We start from the raw sequence: 25,552 nt of genomic DNA on the forward strand, positions 1-25,552 counted from the left end.
GCCCTAACCTGTGATGGTAAACAAACTTTCCTACAATTGTTTTTGCATCCAAAGGACAGAGATGCAACAAGATTCTTATGGTACAAGCAAAAGAAGGGCTCTTCAAAAACAGCTACATTTATAGATGAAGTAACTACATACAGATTCACTCGCTTACCATTCGGTATGTCTTGTTGTGTGCTACTACACGAGAACTAGCAGCCAATCATATAAATGACTTCCCTACTTCTGCAGCTCTTTTAGATAAACACCTATATATGGATGATTTTGTGGCTAGTCTAGAAACTGAAACACAAATAAAGGTATTAAAAAGGAAATCAAAGATTTGATGTTACTCATAAAACTACCGATGGAAAAATGGGCTTTCTAACTTTTTGAAGCTTCAAAACTTTGCTAGAAACTACACTGGTCGACAAAATTAAGAGATGGAAGATATTTTTCCAAATATCTCAAAAAATACTGAATATAAATAAATGAAATTTGGTATGGATATAGCTTATTCCATGATAATAAAGTATGCAAAACAAAAATGAAAGTGCCATTCACTGGCAAGACCTATTGCCAATAAATCCAATGTAGTCTGAACTTAAGGAGAAAAGATGACAATAAAAGTGAGGCTTGCACAGTGTGTGTTGCCTCTAGTATGGTGTATGGTCACCCCTGACAGACAGCATGCACAACGAGTATGCATGCTGTTAATAAGGGAGTTAAGGAAGACTTGTGGAAGATCCTCCCATTCTTCCACCAGAGAAATTTTTAACTCCAGATAGGTTCTTGGGGGAGGTTGGTGCATCGCAATAGCTCTCCCAAGAGCATCCCAAACATGTTCAATAGGATTCAGGTCAGGAGATTTGGCGGGCCAATCCATTCGTTGAATATCCTCGCCTTCCAGATACTCACCAACCATGAGAGCCCTATGTGGTCTCGCATTGTCGTCCATAAAAATGAACTCAGGGCCAATAGCGCCCCTGAAAAGACGCACATAGGGTTATAGGACCTCCTGCCTGTACCTCTGGGCATTCACGAAACCATTGTCAAACACATGGATCGGTGTGCGGGTATATTTGCATGATCCCTGTCCAAACCATGAGTCCTCCACCAGCATAATGGTCCCTTTCGATAATGTTGCTGGGATGGTATCGGGTTCCAGGTTCCCTCCATATCAATAACAGTCCAGAAATAGCGTCATAGAAATGTGCGTCATAGAAGAATATAGTGTCATAGAAATGTGCGGAAATGCTTTCCATCTCTTAATTTTGTCCACCAGTGTAATAAAGAAATTTTCAAAACCAAAACTGCGGTTTTAGGCATTGGTTGGAACACGAAAACTGATACTTTGAGCAACGCTTTTGAGACTTCACCTTGTGCTTCTCTAGATAAGTCACTTACTAAGACGTAGTTACTCCGCTATGTCGCAAGTTTGTACCATCCCTTAAGACTGTTTACATCATTCATGATAATTGGAAAGATACTCTTTCAAGGTAATTGGATTCTTGGAATCAATTGGGAGGAAATCTTGAGACAATTGGCTACTATGTGGCATACAGTTACAGCCCAGCGGGATGCCATTTGCTCTAAAGAAATTCCTCGTTTCATAGGAATTCCATCGCTTGCTTCCTTTATTACTCATATTTTCTGCAATGCATCTGAGTGAGCTTATGGTACAGTTTTGTACATAGTTACTTCTCATAATAATCGTCAGGCTACCGAAGCTGGGGTGCCATCCCCTCCGCATAGAATCAAAATTGTGATGGCATGTCTTCGGATCATCCTCCGGGATGTTTCCCAGACCGTCGCCAATAATCCATTGTGCAGCTCTAGTGCGACGTAAATTAACAACAACAACAACAACAACAGCCACATTATGAAGCGACTCTGAAGTCACTCTTGGTTGGATTCGGTGGTAATCCCAACAGATGGAAAACATTTGTGCGCAGTTGGGTAACAGAAATCATTTCATACACTGACCCCTCACAGTTGCGGCATTGCCCGGGATAAGACAATCCAACCGACAAACTAGTAAGAGGCGTTCCACCATCTACACTGAAAGATCTCAATATCTGGTTGAAAGGACCAACTTGGCTGACTAAACCCACAGAAAGCTGACCAGATTCTAAAAAAGTTTGCTCTCATAATTTAGAGGTAAAGAAAATAACGAAATTCAAACATATCATGTTACTAATTTTCAACACATCATAGACGCAAAGACCTACAGTTCCTACACCAAACTGATACGTGTTACTGCATGGATTCTACGCTTTATCTCGAACTGTATATCTCAAGACAAGAAAGTCGGAGAACCTTGACTTTGCAGCAGCGGTATATGATGTTAGAAATTACTGTATACAAATGGTTCAGAAAGAGTCATTTCCGTCAGAATAAGCTTTATCAACACCCAAGCCACTGCAAAACATTTCAACCATTACAAAATTCAATCAACTATTTGAAAATAAACTAATACGTATAGGTGGTAGATTGCGGTTTTCGAGTTTATCAGAGTCCCCAAAACATCCAATTTTGCTGGACGGATCTCATCATTTCACAAGCCTGCTGATACGTCAAACACATATCAAAATGCACCACCTAAGTGTCAGAATAGTGTTTTCAGAACTACGTTCAAATTTTTGGATTCTACGAGATCGTCAGGCCATCAAACAAGTGATTTACTAATGTTTACGATGCAAGATGTCACGAACAATTCGCTGCACTCAAGTTGAAGCTCCTTTACCAGCTGATAGAATTAATCCAGTTACACCATTTTTCACCACAGAAATAAATTTTGCCTGCCCTTTACATACTCGCACTTTGAATCCTTCAGATGCAGTTTACCTGTGCAACGACCAGAGCCTTACATCTCGAACTTGTGTCAGATCTTTCGACAGATAAGTTTCTGTTAGCATTGCAGCGATTTGTGGGTCGTAGAGGACTACGACATACCATCTATAGTGACAATGCTGCCACTTTCCACGCTGCAAATATGGAGCTAATACTTCCATGGAACAATCTTACATCGACTAAAGTGCAACAGTTTTACGCTCATAATGGCATTATTCGGAAGTTCATCGTACCCAAAGCGGCTTGGTAGGGAGGTTTTTTATTTTATTTTACAACCGCTGCTGAACAGCTGACCCAAATTTATGGGTTTACGACAACTAATGTTAACTCCGTAGCTTTGTAATGTTGAACCCAATCCAGAAGACACTCCTGGATCGAGTATTGGGGAAAAAAATTGCCTTCGTGGAGGACTTTTTTGATGAAGCTATCCCGCATTGCGTTACATGGAGAGAAAGACCGCGAAAACCTCCCACGGTTAGCCTGACGACAAGGGGACTCTAATCCATGATTCGTCTACCACTGAACATATTTCGCGTAATCACTGTGATCGGTTCAAGTCGGATGCGTAATTCGTATCGACTGGGATTCGAGCCAGGTTCTCCTCATTGGAAGGCGAACGCTCTTTCCCCTGAGCCATCGCGGCTCAAGGTGGTGGGGAGGTTTGGTGGGAGCGTTTATTCGTAAATCTCTTGGTCGGGCACTATTAGACAACGAAAGTCTATCCACTGTACTTGTAGGGATAGAAGCCGCCCTTAACGGCAGATCCCTTGTATATGAAGAGGGATATGAAGACAAAACGGAAGCCTTGACACCGGCACATTTCCTAACGGTTGAAAATTAACAGCTATACCCACAAATATGAATAATAATCCAAGACTTACGAAACTCTACAAACAACGACAAGACGTGTTGAATATATTTTGGAAAAGATGGCGCGAAGAATATCTCCTTCAACTACGCTCTTATCACCAAGTTCTCAATATTCATAACTCCTTCAACATCCGTGCAGGAGATCTTATGCTACTACAAGAAGACGTCAGACCGAGACACGTGTGAAAAAAAGGACCGATTTACCAATCTAATTAAAGGACGTGATGGGGAAATTCGAACATGCGTGTTAAGAGTGGTTGGAAAGACTATATCTCGACCTATACAGCTGGTCATCCCTCTTGAGTTCACCAGGATGGGGAGGATGTTGCGACATCAATGGAGAGATAGTTTAAATAATTGTTTCAACATGGCTGGCAACTCTTGTAATTGTAATAATTATAACTTTGGATGGTTGCTGAACAACCAAATAACTTTCCTTTTTTTCTTGTTATTAATGTTTTTGTTTACAGTCTGTATGTCAGTGAAAATAAAAGAATACGATCGATGTAAAAGCTAACAATACCTATGATTTCAATTAATGTTATTATAATGCTTTTTTAAATGTTAATCGGAGAAAATAATAACTTCGTTAGGTCATGAAAAATTCTTGGAATTATTCATGGAAAGTCATGAATTTGAAAATCTAACCAGAGGTCAGAAAAACGGCATTATTTTTGCAGTTTACTACATTTACAACTACTTTGTTAATAATGCAGTTAATTATTTTTTAAAAATAAAGTGACTACAAACTACTTCTGAATTGTGGTGATTACTTCGATACTTTAAAGAACCGAACTTTGCAGGAGAAATTAATTTACTCCTGTATAATTTACACTTCTGGAGAAATTAATTTATACATTACGTTTAAAAAAGTTTTGTATTAAAACATTGGCTTACATTAAACATAAAGAATTGCTTGGAAATATTTATTCCTTAACCAATTTTGTTATTCAAAAGCATTTTTTTCGAATTTTTTTTCATTAGAGTTCAACTTTTTATGCCCTTCTTGACAGCGAATATTTAATTTAAGAGATGCTAGAAAATTATCAAATACTTGCAATTTCTTTAAGTTTTTAATGCTCTTTTATTTCCTCAAAGAAATGAAGTTACATCGAAAATACGTTTTCTTCCTTTGAAATAACATCACTGTTTTACGAGTGAACATTCGCGTGTGATTATTATCGATTATTCATAGTATCGATTATTTATAAGTGATACATTATCGATTATTCATAATGGCTGACTTAAATATTTTTTATACATGACTCTAAATACGCAATTTTTGTTAAATCACAGTCACAGGGACATTTAAAATTGCGTCTTTTGACACACCCACTAAGATTAGCACCCATCAAATTCGAAAAATTGGCTGTGTTAGAACACTGTTCATGTACTAAACTAACCTAAAAAGTAGTTACCAGGAATCACTACAAACTACTGTTTTTATGTATCTCACAAAACTACTTTTTTAAAAAAGAAGCAGCGCACTACACTGCAAACTGCGAAAAAAAAGTCGCGACTACAGTGGTTTCAATACTTGTAGTGCGCTGATTCCAAACACTGTATAAATCTAATGATTCATATTTACAAGCAACAATAGTTTTATGCTCAGACATTTTATTAGACTATTGAGTATCAGCAATTTACAACACTTTATTATGAAATCAAGTCAATAATTTATAATAAATACCATTAATTAGTTGAAAATAATTCAATTAGTGAGCAAACTATATTTCCTATTTTAAGGCCGGCAATAAAACTAAATTTTGAAATATTAGTATTCCTATAAAAACAATTTTATTTGTGGTCCAGAAACGTGGATAATGACATATTATACATTTTTTTTTAACTTGACAACATTTTTAAAGCAAGCAATACAATTAATTTTTATTTAATTTTACTATGCTGAAATATTAAATGGTGTTAAATTTTGCCAAGTTGACTTAAAAATATTATTTCTAAAAGAAATTAAAATAATCAAAAATGTTCCAAACATGCATAGTACAAATAATTCAAAGTTTTAACAAATTCTGATCTCCAAAAAGAAAATATATAATTCTGTTGCATTGCGCATTCTGTTATATCATACACGCAATATTCTGCTAGATCATACATACTGTTACATTATACATACATTGTTCTGTGAGATTATACATCCACTTCTATTATACATTCTGTTATGCATACATGATTCTGTGAGATTATACACCCAGTTCCATTATAAATTCTGTTATATTATACATTCTGTTGCATAATACATTCTGTTATGCATACATCATTTTGGTAAATAACAAATTATACGTGTTTCATTATAAAATGATAACTGAAGAACTTAGTGGAATAACATCTTAAGTAACATTTGAGGAACTCGCCGTCCAATTGTATAAAAATTTAAAAAATCTGTTTACAAAACTCATTTTCCTTGATGAAAATAGTTACATGAATATTTTGTATTTAATTTCAAGGTCAAACTTTATAAATCTCTTTGAACAAACAGATAAATTTATCGAAGATTATTATTTCATGATAGTGGGTATCATGTTTAACCACATTTTGATCATATTATTTTTCCATTGAACAGTAACACACCTTTTTCTCTTTATAAAATCAGAAAGAATAGGAAATTTGGAGACGGACTTTAAGGTCAACAATGCGGTGTTGTATCACTGATATTCTCTTTTAATATCAGAGTGTATGGAAGATTTCAAGATAGTCTTTAAGGTCATCAAGGTCATTCATCATCTGTTCTCGTAAGAAGAAAACATGTGAAATATGTTGAGATGGTCTTTAAGGTCATCCATGCCATTTTGTATCATTGCTCTGCTCTCGCAACATAGTGAATATTTCAAGATTGTCTTTGAAGCAATTCTCGATCACACATCTGCTCTTTTATGAACAGAAAATATGAAAGATTTCGAGATGATCTTTCAACAAACCTGCAACTCCTGTCCAATGAGCTGTTAAAATTTAACAAGAAATCTGCTTGATAGGTACTGAAAAGAGTGGTTTACTTTCCCTCCTTTTGTACAGTCTTTAAAATAGAACATGAGTGAGCACGATTGTTTGTATTATTATTATTTTTAAAGTCATTATGTCATATCAAATATTCAATCATTCATTTGTTTATAAAGTTTTCCCACTAGAATCTTTCAAAAAGTAAAAACACGGAAAATCTTTTTTAATCATCAAATACATAGTCTGTATATTTTGATAAATAGAATTGAGTCTTATTAACTGCCTAGTAGAAAATAACTAGTTATGTTTATAGTTCTTTTGTACAGAATTAAATTTAAACACATTATTTTATTAGAAAATTCCAGTTAAATGAATTTATTAATTCTTCACTGCGTATTTTAATGCAATAAATATAATAGCAAACAGGATAAACCTGGCATAATAATGAACAAGAATATAACAGTATACATAAATATATGCTGACTAACTTAGATCCGGAAAAAAATATGTCCATTAATCTTTTAAAGTATGAGAAAATAATTTTAAAGTCAAAAAATTAAGAAGTCAAAAGATTAAGTATATACATAAGATTAAGAAAGTATTTATACAAATACTTTCATTTGACATTTTTTTAACAATGAATTGGAACAAACGAAAAAATTATCATGAATTTATCTTCGAGTTTTTATACTTTTATATAATTTCATAAACATATTCAAGAGTAAAAACAACATGTACATGAAAAATACATTAATTTTATACATGAAAACAATTATTGCCAATTATTCTCAATAGAACTTATTTTCAGGTTTCCAACTTATATCATACAAGTAAGTTTCAGCATAATATTATTTTATGAACAAATTTTCTTTAAGGAATAAGCACTAACTATTAATGTTTGTATACCTTTCTATCATCACAATGTATAAAGTCCGAAATATGCATTATAGAATTTAATGACTAACACGCCACTGCAATTTTTTAGGAACGGCTTTTACATAGGCATGAATTGTTTTCGTTATAAATTTGATATAAATTATTTTTAAGGGGTCACTTCCTGTTTATCCACCTGAAATCAGGTCTCAATTTTCCCTTCATAATGAAGTTCAGAAACTAACAGTCGTAAAAGAATTTTTTATTTTTATTTTCACTCATGATTAATATTAATGTATTGTTCTGATTTTTAAAAACTCTTTTTTCAACTCGTTAATACTGATACTTGTGTCTTTTTGCTTGAGACAGCAAACTTGAGAGCTTTTGCTAATGAGAGCTTTTGCTTGAATATTTCTTAAACATCTTTTATCAGTTTAGCGATGAGGCTTCAATAGTTTTTTTTCCTAAAATCATTAAGTCAGGATATTAATTAAAATGTCGTTTTTTAATATTACGAATAAAGAGATTCAGTTTCATGAAGTGACCCCTGCAAAGCTATTAGTTATAAAAACTTCATTCGCTTCAAAAGTATTTGCAGAGGAAAAAATTGACTTATTTCGAGCTTTTCAGTTAGAACTATCACCGATTTTTTGAAATAAAAATTTTTCATAACCTTATTTCTTTAAAACAAATTTTGTAGAGGAAAAAGATTTCGTTAAATACTCGAATGGTTTCAATTTTTTCCTGCAATGTTTTGTTCAGGTTATCTAATATTTGTTTATGATTTAAATTCAAAATTAAATTCCAATAAAATCTGATTCTGATTTTTAAAATGCTCATGCAAAAACTGAAAAGAAAATGAGTACGGACATTTTGATAACCTTAAATTTGGTTTTTTTTTCCAATATTGTCTGACTAAGCAATTATTTTAAATAACTAAACATTCGACAATGATTTTCTTTTTAAACCTATGAATATTTTCAAAATGTTACTGAACACATTCTTTAACTGTACTATTTTCAGTTATTCAGATAATAGTTCTTCGCCTTTAAAATCAAATCATGTATTTACAATAAATCTTTTTTTTTTAAAAAAAAAAACAGTCTTTTTGAAAATTTAATTAATATTTTTTTATAGTACTAAACATCCCAACTGTTTTTTTCCAACTTGTGATAGCTTCATTTGTCTAGAAAATGTTTCAAAAACAGATAAGATGTCTATAACTTATATTTCCAAATAAAGAATCATTTGTTTCGAAGGCCTGTAATGCTTAATAATTCTTTTATCGTATTAACAACTGATAATGACCCGTGAAAAGGTTAAACATAATTATAAGCGCTTCGAATTATTGTAGCTTCGAATTTTGAGGAAAAAGTTTTCCTGTTTTGAAAATCATCCACATAGATCATATTTTAAAAAAACCAAAAGAAAAATATGAAAGATTAAAAAAACGATACAATTTTTCACCGCGTGTTAAAGGAAAGAAAAGAAAACACTTAATTTTTAAAATTAAGTTAGTCAGTTTAAAAAACCAATAGATAAAAGTTAAAATGTAAAATAAAACTAAACTTTGCTGTAGCCAAAGGTATAAATGATGTGAAATATTTGGGCTTTTCTGTAATTATGTATATGAAGTAATACATTTAAAAGTGCCCCATTCAATAGTTTCGAAATATTTTAAAAATAATTTATGAATATATTTTCATAGAATATGCATTGACGTGAATCAATCACGTCTTACTTTTATTCTGAGTAAAGAATTCCTTACTTTGAACCTAGCCGTACTACTTTAAATTTTGCACTCATAGTTAAAAAAAAAATGTAACAAATTAAAAAAAAGTCTATTAAGGGCCTGAGAAAATTTTATTTACATTCCGTTATTATTCGGACATAAAGCAATGCTTTAAAATTTAAGCATTAATTTCTGCAAAAATTTAATGTTCTGCATTAAGTCTGACTCGAATATAATTATTAAAAAAAGTGTTGCGTAAATTTTCCTTTTTGTTTTTAAGCCTACTCCATGATAAAGATTGAATAAATATTTCAAATGAAAACAATCGTAATGTGTCAATTTTTAAATCCTCTGGGTATTTTTTATTTTTATTTTAGCTTTCACTCAAGCTTTTTGAAATCTTGACTCAAAGCAAACAGTACAAAATTGAAAGATTCATAATTCTAATAATCCTTTTGCTTGTCTTTATATGATAATAAAATATACATATTGCCAAATTTTGTTATAGGCAATAAGAAGAGGCAATAACGAATAAAAGAGAGTGCAATGTTTCAAAGCAAAATTATATTGTGTTAATTTTCTGTTGCTGGCTATTTTCGTTGCTAAACAGTTTTATTTGCTCTGCCTTAAAATACGGAAATATTTAAAAGTGATTTCGATAGCAGGCCTGAGCAATTAAGTTTTCCAAATTACCTTGAATTGCTTTCCTAGTAATTCTGGCTGATTTATTTTCAAACATTGCAGAAATAAATTTTTCAACTTTTTGCGGTTCCAAAGTGGAATACCGGTTTAAATAAGTGCATACTTCCTTTACAAGTTTGGAATCATTTCCGCTCATAATAGCCTTGTATATCCTCGAATGAATGTCAAAAAGATCTCCATCATTTCCTGCCATTTCCATGATCTTTTGCAAGTTATCCGTGATATTTAAAGCTCGAGCTCGTGCATCTAACAACGATTCAGAACCAATCACTGCAGAATTATATTTTTCGTTCGTCACTTTCCGTACGAAGAGATCCAGTAAGAGCAAGGCACCATTTACATCTACTTGTGTTAGCGGTTTAATATTTTTGAATGCCAAATTCTCTTTTGGTTTATTCGAAGTTAACAAAGGTCTTAAATTATTATTTTCAAACATGCCAGTAAGAGTGATTTCCCGAGAAGAGTTTTTAGAATTCGATTCAATCGAGCGGCGGAAATTGCCGCAACGATCCATCTTCTTTAGTAGATCTAACATCTCTCCCTTTGCTAATTGACACGCCTTAGCATCATTTTCTTTGGCAGGCTTCCCATTTTTCAATTTTTGATCTTTTTCAAATGTCAGCAAATCATCAATAACTTCTTTTCTATTATGCATGACTGCGAGATCAAGAGGTGTATTTTGTTTCTTCGTCTTTTCATAAACTTTTGCTCCTTTTTCCAAAAGTGTTTTAACAATATCTTTCAAGCCAGCTGCAGCAGCTAAGTGCAAAGGAGTCTGATCATCAACGTCTTTGGCATCAACATTAATCTTTGATACCACTTTTTTTTGCTGCCGAAACAGATATTTTACCCAAGCAGTTTGCTTAAAAAATACGGCATAATGTAAAGGAGTCCAATGTTTCTCGCCGGCGGCATCATTAAGCTTAGACGCTTTGTCATCTTCCATAGCTACTAATTCTTCAACCTGATTTCCTTTCATAGCATCATAATGAACAGCTAACATCTGCTGGTTATCCTTTGCAAAAATATCAAATCTTTCTTTTTTGTAAGTTAAATCGATTACCTCTTCCCAGCGATTGAGTATGGTTGCATAATGCACAACTGCTAATCCATTGTTATCCTTTACATTCAAATCTGTTTTCTTATTATCTATTAGTGTAGTGAAAAAATATTTATCGTAATTTTCGTCAGTTACAGCATAGTGCAAAGGAGTGAGGCCTGCTATGTCTTTTAAATTCGGGTTTATTTTTGAGCTCTCTAACAGGTCTTCTACAATTTCATCGGCATGGTAACGCACAGCCAAATGCAGAGGGGAAACTTTAAATTCCTGTCCTTGTAAGTTAACGTTTGCTCCACGGTTAATTAGCCATCGTGCGAAAGCGGTCCTTTTATTTTCAGCAGCTAAGTGAAGAGGGGTGAAGCCGAGTCTATCTGGTTTATTAATGAGAGAACGGTCTTTTTCTAATATCTTACCTAACATAACAGATCGTCCAGCAATAGCTGCCGCATGAATAACGGTTCGTTTACCCTCAAACACTGCCTTAACATTCGCTCCCAATCTAATGAGTCTATCCATGTTACTTGAAACCTGCGACTCGCTGAGGGAGTTTTTAAAAGCTAAATTATACAAATCCCTGTGGACGTCTCTAAATTTTACTTCCGAGCCAGGGAGGATGTATGCCAATTCTGCATCGCCATTGCCAAATTTACGGAAGACTAATCTATTCATATTGCTCGATTTCCGGAATACAATATCCGGATTGGCTATATCCACTATATCCTGTGGTGAAGTCCAGCCACTAACTTTAGAATACTTACCATCTTTTTCGAACTGCACTGCGTAACTGACCTTAGTGCCTTTTTTCCAGTCTAAGAAGTTACTACTACTGCGTTGATTCCCAGTTCTGGAGTTGAAATCAATATCCATGTTCTTATCTGGGGTGGTTTCGAGCACATCTAATGAAAGTGCTGTAATCTTTTGCTTTAATTGATTAAGTTGGGTGATGTATGTTCCAATATTGTCGAACAATTCATCGCCAAGATCTTGCTTGCTTTTACTTTTTTTTGCTTCGTTTAACATCTGCGTAACTTGATCGATTATACCTTGCTTTTTTGAGGAACCATTAACTATCAGTTTGAAATAATTGAAATCAAAGCAAAGACGATTGAAATAGTTGTTGAACTTTTTCAAATCACCCTTTTGGTAAGCATATTCCGACATGTAACGTAGTTGCTGAATGAGAGTAATGACGGTCGATGCGTAAGTCGTAACTCCAATGTTGAGTCCGGGAAGGGCAATGTTTGGTTTAATGGTATTCTTCTTGTTAATCACAGCAAAAATGGCATTATACAGACTACCTTGCATTCCAATGTAATTGTAAAGAGATGAATCTGAATTTTTTGCTACTTCTTGCTGGATGATGTAAACATAACGCTCAGGAGTTGCTAACCTTTTGTTCTCCTCACTAAATGAAATGGATTCGATCGCTGTTTTTATTTCGGAAACTGGGTTACTGGCATCCAGATCCCCGATTTTATTCAATACCCTCTGAAAGTTATCGCCCATTTCCTTTCTTACATCTTCTATTTTGTCGAGAGTTTGGCCAACTTTTTCACTTACTTCTTTTAAAATTTCAGTTTGTTCTGCAATTTTTCTATCTGTTTCTTCTTGTCTAGCTTTCATTTTTTCGTCTAACTCTTTGAAAGGGAGATCAGCACATTCTCTCTCAATGTTCTCATCTGCTGTTAAAGCTTTGGCAATCAGTACATTAATTAATAGAGCGGAGGAGACCACGATTAACATTGGCATGGTAAACAAGGCTGCCACACCTAATGCAAAACCGGCTATACCAATTGTCGCGTCCATATAATTCTGACCTTTTTCAATTGTTTTGCAATTCGCTCCTTGCTCTTCTAAGCTCATCTCTCTCGTCATACGCATCAACGATTTACCCGTCTCCAAATAATTTTCATTCGAACCCAAATCCATGGTGATAAATTATAAGAAATCGATATACTTACTTATAGTTATCGATACTTACTGTATGCAAGAAAGAAAGATAGAACTTAATAGGATTGAGTCTCTTTTAATCCGGATATTTATACTTAGCTACCCGTAATAAGTATTTTAAGAAGCCAACTGCCATCTGGTCTTGATATGTTCCACATATTAATTGGAATTAAAACGCTGAAGCGAAACAAAGCAATAGTCAAAGGATGAATTATGACAACTAAACAGCTGGTTTTGACATTTCATTTAAGAAAGATAGACATCTGCTCTTCAAAATTTTCATTTCATTTTTCACCCTTTTGTAGCGTATTAAGAAATTCCAATAATTAGGATAAAGCAACCTTTTTTTCTTCCTTGGTTTTAAAGTTATTTTTAGTAATAAATTAAAATAAATAAAAAAAATTTAAAACTGCGATTTTCAAATTGTTTAAAATCGAGAAAATTGTTTTACTTTTGCTAGTATCAAACGAAAAACCTTGGGATTGTCACCTGTAAAAATGCATAAGAAATTTTTAATGTTGATCGACGTTGAGAGCAAAAGCAATGCTCTTTTAGCTTTTTTTTGGTTTTATTTATTTATTTATATTTTGTCTATCCAAAGTAAAGCTATTTTTATCATTTTTAATATACTTAATAACAGAGTTTTGAATTTTTTTTTGTTCATTTTGCCATAAAGTGAACTGAATTTCGATTAGCGATAAATTTACTCCGTGAAGGCTTAGTTTAATTTAAATTATTTTAATTTAGCTTAGATTTAAATAAACTTAAATTTAACTTACATTATCATTGAATGCAGTGATGCAGTTCTTTTTCTGCAGATTGCATATATTTTTAAAAATTGCAGAAATTTGGATTGACGATAAATTCCTTATAGTAAAAATGTGGCAAATTTTCTTAAAGCGAGTAGGATGGATTTTGAATGAGGATAAATTTTATTTTGTGATAATATGAAGATAAATTATCCTCCTAGCTGTCAGTGAAACATTGAAACGTTCCTCATCATCAGGCAAAAAGCTCAAGAAGAGTTTACAAAGCACGAGATATTAAGAAAGTGTTTGAAATTTTAATTTCAAACTTCCACACTCAGTGACACGGAAAGAAGTTAACAGAAAAATGTTATAATTTAAAAATGTTATAACATAAAAAAATTTCATAAGCAAAAGAGCGTTTTAGTGAAACTATGTGTTGTTGTTTCTAATGCTACTTCACAATTACAGCAATCCTGCTTGGTGAAACCAAGCGAATTTGAGGCAAAAGGTGCGTTTCTTGTTTCTGAGTAGCGAAATCTATGGCCAAGAATACGATTTCTGTCAGACACACATGTCACTGCCTGTTTCTAAGGGGCGGACTCATTCATACATCCATTCATCCACAGATCGTAACTTTGACCTGTATCAGAGAGCGATCAATCTCCAATTCAGTACCCTCAGAGGTATTGATCTGTTATGGGCACTTGGAGGACTTCATGGCCCGAGAGATTTATCACGCACCAGTTACCATTTGCAACACGGGAAGTCTTCGACCGGCGGGAATTAAACTCACAACCCTTTGACATGGGCTCAACGCCCTGCCAACCATTCCATCCCAGTTTGTTGAAACTATTGATAAGCAAACCGATGTTCATCATGCGGGTCTGCTAGAATCAGATTTATTGTCATAAATAGTTGAAATTAAAAATAAGAATGGTTCAGGGAGCATTGTAAGAAAATATTAAAGATAGTTTTCAAATCTGAGTAAAAAACATTTATAGTGTATGTGAATACAATACATCATAGCCAAAATCCAATTGTTTCGTTACATTTAAAAAAAAAAATCCATAAAAAAAGTACTTTTTTGCTAGTTCACTTTACTGTATTAATTATTTATTTTTAACTATATAATATTTTTATGCTATTGTATGCTCACAAGCGAACTTTAAGCTTTCAGTCACTAATGTCAATGATTTTTAAAGTACGTGTCGTTCCGTAAGCACTAACTTTAACATAGAATCCCTGACAAAAAAATGAATATATTAGGGATAACAAATATATAAACGTAATTTAATGTACATGGTGTTACGTAAGCACAACCTTTGACATAGTTTCCTATAATCACCGTTAAAGAAATGTGCATATTAGATTTTTCAAATTAATGTCCAAGAAATAAAATCACTGTATTGCATTCGGAAACTGAAAAATAAAACTTGTTTGCTGGTTGTATTTTGAAGGTGTGTTAGCAGCATCTATTTATTTCCTCCAGTACTCAAACAAATTTTAATTTCTTAACAAATTTTTTATTTCTCAGTAATGATTCAATAGTAAATATATATTGATTCGTGAAAAAGGATTCTGAAAATGTATACGAATATTAATTTGCGCAAAAGGATTCTAAAAATATATATGAATACTAATTTGTGAAAAAGAGTTCTGAAAATTTATGTGACTATTAATTTGTGAAAAAGGATTCTACAAATATATGTGAATATTAATTTGTGTAAAAGGATTCTGAAAATACTAATTTGAGAAAAAGGATTCTGAAAATGTCTATGAATACTAATTTGTGAAAAAGGATTCTGAAAATTGATATTAAAGATAGGCAGTATTACCAGACATCGGATTGGTTTCATTGTAACCTGTATTTATAGAGCAACTCTAATGGATTGGGTCATTTAGCATTGATATCACTTTTCCTCCTCGATCTGAATGTTATTTTTCTTGAGCAAACTGTAAATCTAATGATTCATATTTAGAAGTAACAATAGTTTTATGCTCAAATTTTTTTTATTAGACTATTTAGTATCAGCAATTTACAACATAGAATTATGAAATCAAATCACAATAATTTGCAATAGACACCATTAATTAATTTTAAATAAATTCAATTAGTAAATAAAAATATTTTTCCTATTTTAAAGCAGGCAATAAAACTAAATTTTGAAATATTAGTATTCTTAAAGTATCTAAGAAGGATTGCAAAATTATTATTAATTTATACAGTAAACACTATCTCATGTAGGGACCAAAAACGTGTATGATCACAGATTACAACCCTTTTTTTTAATCTGACAATCTTTTTAAAACAAGCGATACAATTAATTTTTATTTAATTTTACCATGCTGCAATATTAAAAGGTATTAAATTTGATCTAGTAAAGTTAGAAATATTATTTTCAAGAGAAATTAAAATAATTAAAAATGTTCAAAACATGCATAATTCTAATAATTCAAAGTTTTAACAAATTCTTGTCTTCAAAAAGAAAATACAATATTCTGTGTCATTCTGCATTCTGTTATATTTACCATACAATATGCTTGATTATACATACTGTTATAATATACATATATGATTCTGTGAGATTATGAATCCAATTTCATTACACATTCTGTTATATTATACATACATGATTCTGTGAGATTATACATCCAGTTCCATTATACACTCTGCTCTTTATACATTCTGTTGCATAATTCATTCTGTTACACATACATTATTTTTTTAAATAATAAATTATGCATGTTTCATAATAGAATGATAACTGAAGAACTTAGTGGAATAACATAGTTAAGTAACATTTGAGAAACTCGTTGTCCAATTGAATAAAAATTTGAAAAAGCTGTTTACAAAACTCATTTTCATTGATGAAAAAATTTTATGTTTAATAACTGCAACTGTTTTTCTCTAAGAAGTTAAGTATAACACAATTTCACTTTTTCTCACTCTAAGATTTCAGTATTTCTTTGTTTTACATGAATATTTTGTATTTAATTTCAAGGTCGAACTTTATAAATCCCTTTGAACATCCCTTAGACATATAATTGCATGACGGTGGGTATCATGCTTAAGCATTGGCTTTGATCTTCTTATTTTAGAAATCTTGTATGTCCAGAAGAATTTTTTCTTTCGATCAAATCTTTCGAATAGAGAAAATAATATAGGAAAACTTTATTTTTTAACATTCATTTTTTAAAAATATTTTACAAAATCACAACTAACTATATGCTAAATATCTGTCTTTTTTTAAAAAAAATCACAGCATACTGTAAATCATGATTGGATTTCAGAAATAATCAAAATATAAATTAACCAACTTTAATCATTGAATCAATGAAACTTTCTGGCATCAACAGAAATATATAAAAAAATATTTTTTTTCTATTGAATTCTGACACTTGTTTGCTCTTATGAAATCAGAAAGCATCGAAGATTTGGAGACGGACTTTAAGGTGATCCATGCCATGTTGTATCAGTGATCTCTTTTAATATCAAAATGTATGGAAGATTTTAAGATAGTCTTTAAGGTGATCAATTCTATGGTATATCACTGATCTTCTCTTTTGATATCAGAATGTAGGGAAGATTTCAATATAGTCTTTCAGGTGATCAATGCCATGTTGTATCACTGATCTTCTCTTTTGATATCAGAATGTATAAAAGATTTCAAGATATTGTTTAAGGTCATCAAGGTCATTCGTCATCTGTTCTTGCAAGATGAAAACATATGAAATATGTCGAGATGGTCTTTAAGGTCATCCATGCCATTTTGTATCATTGCTCTGCTGACACAACATTGTGAATATTTCAAGATTGTCTTTAAAGCAATTCTAGATCACACATCTGCTCTTTTATGAACAGAAAATATGAAAGATTTCGAGATGATCTTTCAACAAAGCTGCAACTCCTGTCCAATGAGCTGTTAAAATTTAACAAGAAATCTGATTGATAGGTACAGAAAAGAATGGTTTGCTTTCCCTCCTCTTCTGTACAGTCTTAAAAATAGAACATGAGTGAGCTAGATTGCTTTTATTATTATTATTTTTAAGGTCTTTCTGTCATATTAAAAATTCAATCATTAATTTGTTCATAGGGTTTTACATTTAGAATCTTTAAAAAGGTATAAGTACGGCAATTCTATTTTAATCATCAAATACATAGTTTGTATATTTTGATAAATAGAATAGAGTCTTATTATCAACTAGTAGAAAAAAACTACTTATGTTTATAGTTTTTTCATACAGNGGATTTCAGAAATAATCAAAATATAAATTAACCAACTTTAATCATCGAATCAATGAAACTTTCTGGCATCAACAGAAATATATAAAAAAATAATTTATTTCCATTGAATTCTGACACTTATTTGCTCTTATGAAATCAGAAAGCATCGAAGATTTGGAGACGGACTTCAATGTGATCCATGTCGTGTTGTATCAGTGATCTTTTTTAATATCAGAATGTATGGAAGTTTTCAAGATAGTCTTTAAGGTGATCAATGCCATGTGTATCACTGATCTTCTCTCTTAATATCAAAATGTAGGGAAGATATCAAGATATTGCTTAAGGTCATCCGTCATTTGTTCTTGCAAGATGAAAACATATGAAATATGTCGAGATGGTCTTTAAGGTCATCCATGCCATTTTGTATCATTGCTCTGCTGTCGCAACATTGTGAATATTTCAAGATTGTTTTTAAAGCAATTCTAAATCACACATCTGCTCTTTTATGAATCGAAAATATGATAGATTTCGAGATGATCTTTCAACTCCTGTCCAATGAGCTGTTGAAAATTAACAAGAAATCTGCTTGATAGGTACTGAAAAGAGTGGTTTACTTTCCCTCCTCTTTTGTACAGTCTTAAAAATAGAACATGAGTGAACTAGATTGCTTTTATTATTATTATTTTTAAGGTCATTCTGTCATATTAAAAATTCAATCATTCATTTGTTTATAGGGTTTTACATTTAGAATCTTTAAAAAGGTATAAGTACGGCAATTCTATTTTAATCATCAAATACATAGTTTGTATATTTTGATAAATAGAATAGAGTCTTATTACCAAATAGTAGAAAAAAACTAGTTATGTTTATAGTTTTTTCATACAGTATAACATTTAAACACATTATTTTATTAGAATATTCCAGTTAAATTTATTTCCTAATTGGGTATACTATAGCCTACGTCACAGGTTGTGTTATTCCTACTAAATTTAACCCATGAACAGCATTTTCTGCGAGCCTAACTTCAAGCCACAAATAAACAAACGAAGTGTTTGATCGTTTGAATAGCTGCTCGTCAGATTTAATTGCATTATAAAGAAAAGTAATTGATATTCGATTTTTGATTAATAATTGATTTATGTGGATAGTGTCATAGAATTTAGCATTGCGTCATGGTAAATGTTATTCCTACTAAGTGGAAGTAGTTGTGTTTTTTTTATATTATACCCAATTCTTCACTGCGTATCGTATTTTAATAAAAAAAATATAATAGTAAACAGGATAAATAGTATATAATAGTGAACAAGATTATAACAGTATACATAAATATATGCCAACTTAGATCCAGAAAAAAATGTGTCCATTAATCTTTTAAAGTATGATAAAATAGTTTTAAATAAGTCATCTTTAAATAAGTCAAAAGATTACGAACTCAGAAGATTAAGAATATACGTAAGATTAAGAAAGTATTTATACAAATACTTTCGTTTGACATTCTTTCAACAATAAATAGGAAAAAATGAAAAAATTATCATGAATTTATCTTCCAGTTTTTGTATTCTTATATCATTTCATAAACATATTCAAGAGTAAAAAACCATGTACATGAAAAATACATTAATTTTATACATGAAAACTATTAATGTCAATTATTCATAATAGAACTTATTTTCAGGTTTCCAACTTATATCATACAAGTAAGTTTCAGCATAATATTGTTTTATGAACAAATTTTCTTTAAGAAATAAGCACTAACTATTAATGTTTGTATGCCCTTCTATCATCCCAATGTATAAAGTCCGAAATCTGCATTATGGAATTTCATGACTAACACGGCACTGTAATTTTTTAGGAACGACTTTTCTACAGGCATAAATTATTTTCGTTATAAATTTGATAAAAATTCTTTTCAAGGGGTCACTTCATGCTTATCCACCTGAAATCAGGTCTCAATTTTCCCTTCATAATGAAGTTTAGATACTAACAATCGTAAAAACTTTATATTTTTTAATTTTTACTCATGCTTAGTACTAAGTATTGCTATTTAAAAATTCTTTGTTCAGCACGTTAATACTGATACTTATTTTTTTTCTCTTTTTGCTTAAAACTCCAAATTTAAACGAAAACAACACCTAGTAAATGATGTCACCTAGTAAGTCTGATGTTTCTTTTACATCAATCAACCTAAATTTTTATATTAATATTACTTAAATTAATTTCATAATGGCTTTCTTTTACTGGAACATTTCTTAAAGTCTCTATCATGTGTTACTGTTACACTTCACTAATTTATTTTCCTAAAATCAGGAAATTACTTAAAATGTCGTTTTTTAATATTACGATTAAAGAGATTGAGTAGCAGGAAGTGAACCCTGTAAAGCTAGTATTTAGAAAAACTTCATTTTCTTCAAAAGTATTTGCATTGATTATTTCGAGCTTTTCAGTTCAAACTATCACCGATGTTTTGAAACAAAAATTAATTTTTCATTGCATCTTTAAAATAAATTCTTTTGAAGAAAACGATTTCCTCAAATGCTCGAATGTTTCAATTTTTTCATGCACTATTTTTTTAAAATGAATTCAGCTTATCTAATATTTGTTTATGATATAAACTCAACATTAAATTCCAATAAAATCTGTTTCTGATTTTTGAAATGCTCATGCAAAACTAAAACGAAAATGAGTAAGGACATTTTGATAACATTAAATTCAGTTTCTTTCAAATACTGGCTGACTAATCAATTATTTCAGATAAGTACACATTCGGCAATGATTTGTTTTTGAAACCTGTGAAATGAAGTATTTTAAAACTGCTTCTGAACTTTAACTGTATCTTTAACTGATCTCTTTAAGTGTATTATTTTCAGTTAATCAGAAAATGCTTCTTCGCTTTGAAGATCAAATCAGGTTTTTACAATTAATCTTTTTTCTATTAAAAACATTCTCTTTTGAAAATTTGGCAGATTAATAAATATTTCTTTATAGTATTAAGCATCTTGACTGTTTTTTTTTTCAACTTATAATATCTTCATTTGTCTAGAAAATGTTTCAAAAACAGATCAGATGCCTGTAACTTATATTTTCTTAATAAGGAATCATTCGTTTGGAAGGCCTGTAGTGCTTAATAATTCTTTTATCGTATTAACAACTGACAATGACACTCGTAGAAAGTTTAATCAAAGTTTAGAAAATCATCCACATAGAGAAAGTTTAGAAAGTTTAGAAAATCCTCCACATAGAGTTTTAAAAAACCAAAAAGAAAACGAAAAGATAAAAAAAAAGATGTAATTTTTTACCAAGCGTTAAAGGAAAGAAAATAAAACATTTGATTTTTAAAATTAAGTTAATCAGTTTAGAAAACAATAGATAAAAGAGAAAATGAAAAATAAAAAAAATTTCGCTGTAGCGAAATGTATAAATGATCCATGATATTTTGGCTTTTTTGTAATTTTATAAAGTAATACTTGCCCAATTCAATAGCTTCTAAATATTTTAAAAATAATTTATGAATATATTTTCATGAAATATACATTGACGCGAATCAATCACGTCTTACTTTTATTCTGAGTAAGGAATTCCTTACTTTGAACCTAACCGTACTACTCTAAATTTTTTACTCATCTTTGAGAAAAATGTAACAAATTAAAAAGAAAGTTCATAAAAGGCCTGAGAAAATTTTATTCACACTCCGTTATTATTCGCAATTAAAAGGATTCTATAAAATTTAAGCGTTAGTTTCTGTAAAAATTTAATATTCTGCATTGATTTAAACATCATTTTTAAAACAAGTATTGGGTAAATTTCTCTTTTTATTTTTAAGTCTACTCCAAAATGGAGATTGAATAAATAATTCAAATAAAACAATCGTAGTATATCGATATTTAAATCATTTGGGTATTTTCTTAAATTTGTTCTTACTCAAGCTTTTAGAAATCTTGATTCAAAGCAAACAGTACAAAATTAAAAGATTCATATTTCTAATAATTATTGTGTTTATCTTGTTTTTATAGGATAATAAAAACTACACATATTGCCAAATTTTATTATAATTACGAAGAGTATCAAACGATGGCAATAACGAATTAAAGAGAGCGCAATGTTTCAAAGAAAAATTATAAAGAGTTAATTTTTTGTTTGTCGGCTGTTTTCATTACTAGCTAGTTTTAGTTGCTCTGCCTTAAAAAACGGAAATATTTAAAAGAGATTTCGATAGCAGGCCTGAGCGACTAAGTTTTCTAAGTTACTCGGAATAGCTTTCTTAGTAATTCCGACAGATTTCTTTTCAACCATTGCGGAAATAAAGTTTTCAACTTCTTGTGGTTCCAAAGTGGAATACTGGTTTAAATAGATGCATACTTCTTTTCCAAGTTTAGAATCATTTCCGCTCCTAATAGCCTTGTATATCTTCGAATAAATGTCAAACAGATCTCCATCATTTCCTGTCATTTCCATGATCTTTTGCAAGTTATCCGTGATGTTTAAAGCTCGAGCTCGCGCATCCAACATAGATTCAGAACCAATCACTGCAGAATTGTATTTTTCGTTCGTCACTTTCCGTACGAAGAGATCCAGTAAAAGCAAAGCACCATTCACATCTACTTGTGTGAGAGGTTTAGTATTTTTGAATTCCAAATTCTCTTTTGGTTTATTCGAAATTAACAAATGCCAGTAAGAGTGAATCCCCGAGCAGAGTTTTTAGAATTCGATTCAATCGAGCGGCGGAAATTGCCACAACGATTCTTCTTCTTTAATAGATTTAACATCTCTCCTTTTGCTAATTGACACGCCTTACTATCATTTTCTTTAGCAGACTTTCCATTTTTCAATTTTTGATTCTTTTCAAATGTCAGCAAATCATCAATAACTTCTTTTCTATTGTGCATAACTGCGAGATCAAGAGGTGTATTTTGTTTCTTCGTCTTTTCATAAACTTTTGCTCCTTTTTCCAGAAGAATTTTAACAATATCTTTCAAACCTGCCGCTGCAGCTAAGTGCAAAGGAGTTTGATTATCAACATCTTTAGCATCTACATTGATTTTTGAAATCACTCTTTCATGCCAATGAAACAGGTATTTTACCCAAGCAGTTTGCTTGAAAAATGCGGCATAATGCAAAGGAGTCCAATGTTTCTCGCCTGCTGCATCATTAAGCTTAGATGCTTTGTCATCCGCCATCATAGAAGATATTAATTGCTCATTCTTATTTCCTTTCATAGCATCGTAATGAACAGCTAACATTTGCTGGTTATCTTTTGCATAAATATCAAATCTGTCACCTTCAATAGTTAAATCGATTATCTCTTCCCATCTATCGAGAATGGTTGCATAATGCACGACTGCTAATCCATTGTTATCCTTTACATTCAAATCTGTTTTCCGACTTTTGATTAATGTAGTGAAAAGATGTTTATTGTAATTTTCGTCAGTTACAGCATAGTGCAAAGGAGTGAGACCGGCTACATCTTTTAAATTCGGGTTAATGTTTGATTTATCCAACAGGGCTTCTACAATTTCTTCGGCATGATAACGCACAGCCAAATGCAGTGGAGTCACTTTATATTCCTGTCCTTGTAAGTTAACGTTTGCTCCGCGATTAATTAGCCATCGTGCAAAAGCGGTCCTTTTATTTTCAGCAGCCAAGTGAAGAGGGGTGAAGCCGAGTCTATCTGGTTTATTAATGAGAGAACGGTCTTTTTCTAATATCTTACCTAACATAACAGATCGTCCAGCAATAGCTGCAGCATGAATAACGGTTCGTTTACCCTCAAAAACTGTCTTAACATTCGCTCCCAATCTAATGAGTCTATCCATGCTACTTGAAACCTGCGACTCGCTGAGGGAGTTTTTAAAAGCTAAATTATACAAATCCCTGTGGACGTCTCTAAATTTTACTTCCGAGCCAGGGAGGATGTATGCCAATTCTGCATCACCATTGCCAAATTTACGGAAGACTAATCTATTCATATTACTCGATTTTCGGAATACAATATCTGGATTGGCTATATCCACTATTTCCTGTGGTGAAGTCCAATCGCTAACTTTAGAATACTTACCATCTTTTTCGAACTGCACCGCGTAACTCACCTTTGTGCCTTTCTTCCAGTCCAAGAAGTTAGTACTACTGCGTTGATTCCCAGTTCTGGAGTTGAAATCAATATCCATGTTTTTATCTGGAGTGGCTTCGAGTACGTGTAATGAAAGTGCTGCAATCTTTTGCTTTAATTGATTAAGTTGGGTGATGTATGTTCCAATATTGTCGAACAATTCTTCGCCAAGATCTTGCTTGCTTTTGCTTTTTTTTGCGTCGTTTAACATCTGAGTTACTTGATCAATTATACCTTGCTTTTTTGAGGAACCATTAACTATCAGTTTGAAATAGTTGAAATCAAAAATTAGACGATTGAAATAGTCGTTGAACTTTTTCAAGTCACCCTTTTGGTATACATATTCCGACATGTAACGTAGTTGCTGAATTAGAGTAATAATGGTCGATGCGTATGTTGTAACTCCAATGTTGAGTCCGGGAAGGGCAATGTTTGATTTAATGGTATTCTTCTTGTTAATGACTGCAAAAATGGCCTTATACAGACTACCTTGAAGTCCGATGTAATTGTAAAGAGATGAATCTGAATTTTTTGCCACTTCCTGCTGGATGATATAAACATAACGCTCAGGAGTCGCTAATCTTTTGTTCTCTTCCCCAAATGAAATGGATTCAATCGCAGTTTTTATTTCGGAAACTGGATTACTGGCATCTAGATCCCCGATTTTATTCAATACCCTCTGAAAGCTATCGCCCATTTCCTTTCTTACATCTTCTATTTTGTCGAGAGTTTGGCCTACTTTTTCACTTACTTCTTTCAAAATTTCAGTTTGTTCTGCAATTTTTCTATCTGTTTCCTCTTGTCTAGCTTTCATTTTTTCGTCTAACTCTTTAAAAGGGAGATCAGCACATTCTCTTTCAATGTTCTCGTCCGCTGTTAAAGCCTTGGCAATCAGTACATTAACTAATAGCGCGGAGGAGACCACGATTAGCAGTGGCATGCTAAACAAGGCAAACACTCCTAATGCAACGCCTGCTATAGCAACTGTCGCGTCCAGATAATTCTGACCTTTTTCAATTTTTTTGCAATTCGCTCCTTGCTGTTCTAGGCTCATCTCCCTCGTCATACGCATCAACGCTTTACCCGTTTTCGAATAATTTTCATCAGAACCCAAAACCATGGTTGATGATTAGGAAAATCTGTATCCTTACTTAAGTGTTTTGATACCAATAGATACTTACCTTATGCAGGAAAGAAATAGAGGATTTATGAGTAACTGAATGAGTCTTGTTTTAGTCCATATATTTATACTTAACTTCTCTAATATTTAATTTCCTAAGGAAACACCTGTGATTTGATTTGTTTTACATGTGAATTGGAATCATAAGAATAAAGCTTAACACAACAGCTGGTCTTGACGTTTAGTTTTAAAATGATAGACAACAGATCTATGCTTTTATTTTATCTTTCTGGTGATTGTATATTCCATTCATCTTCATTTTACACAGTGTACTAACATGTTTTATTAAACTAGCCAATCTTTTCTTCCTCGTCGCGG

At 31.9% G+C, this 25,552-nt stretch overlaps 2 protein-coding genes and 1 long non-coding RNA gene across 4 annotated transcripts; 1 reads left to right on the plus strand and 2 right to left on the minus strand.

The window, feature by feature from the left end:
• Nucleotides 1-205: 205 nt before the first annotated feature.
• LOC107440051 (alpha-latrocrustotoxin-Lt1a-like) lies at nt 206-12,956 on the minus strand. Its single transcript, XM_016052830.3, has 4 exons — nt 9,959-12,956; nt 1,969-2,113; nt 670-968; nt 206-285 (listed from the first exon to the last, which is right to left on the minus strand). The coding sequence occupies exons 1-4, from the start codon at nt 12,954-12,956 to the stop codon at nt 206-208; spliced, it is 3,522 nt and encodes a 1,173-aa protein (XP_015908316.3).
• Nucleotides 12,957-13,866: 910 nt separating this feature from the next.
• On the plus strand, nt 13,867-17,798 carry LOC139425551 (uncharacterized). 2 transcript variants are annotated; one of them, XR_011636761.1, is made up of 2 exons: nt 13,867-17,254; nt 17,333-17,798. It is a non-coding gene; the product is annotated as an uncharacterized lncRNA (long non-coding RNA). The 2 variants fall into 2 exon arrangements; XR_011636760.1 differs by having other exon boundaries at nt 13,867-17,179; nt 17,333-17,562.
• A 252-nt stretch (nt 17,799-18,050) lies between these two features.
• Nucleotides 18,051-25,350, minus strand: LOC107440043 (alpha-latrocrustotoxin-Lt1a-like). Its single transcript, XM_016052819.4, has 2 exons — nt 19,179-25,350; nt 18,051-18,888 (listed from the first exon to the last, which is right to left on the minus strand). The coding sequence occupies exon 1, from the start codon at nt 25,172-25,174 to the stop codon at nt 22,607-22,609; it is 2,568 nt and encodes an 855-aa protein (XP_015908305.2). The 5' UTR covers nt 25,175-25,350; the 3' UTR covers nt 18,051-18,888; nt 19,179-22,606.
• Between the last annotated feature and the right edge of the window lie 202 nt (nt 25,351-25,552).

Source organism: Parasteatoda tepidariorum, chromosome 5, assembly GCF_043381705.1.
Source record: "Parasteatoda tepidariorum isolate YZ-2023 chromosome 5, CAS_Ptep_4.0, whole genome shotgun sequence".
In the NCBI taxonomy this organism is placed as follows: Eukaryota; Metazoa; Arthropoda; class Arachnida; order Araneae; family Theridiidae; genus Parasteatoda; species Parasteatoda tepidariorum.

Excerpts from the sequence above, each read along its gene's own strand:
- LOC107440051 (XM_016052830.3), bottom strand. The coding sequence starts at position 12,956 with ATGGATTTGGGTTCGAATGAAAATTATTTGGAGACGGGTAAATCGTTG. Across the intron at positions 2,114-9,958 it reads TACTAGGAAAGCAATTCAAG|AATCTGGTCAGCTTTCTGTG; the intron begins GTAATTTGGAAA and ends AAACTTTTTTAG. Across the intron at positions 969-1,968 it reads CAATGCCGCAACTGTGAGGG|GGGCGCTATTGGCCCTGAGT; the intron begins GTCAGTGTATGA and ends GCGTCTTTTCAG.
- LOC107440043 (XM_016052819.4), bottom strand. The coding sequence starts at position 25,174 with ATGGTTTTGGGTTCTGATGAAAATTATTCGAAAACGGGTAAAGCGTTG.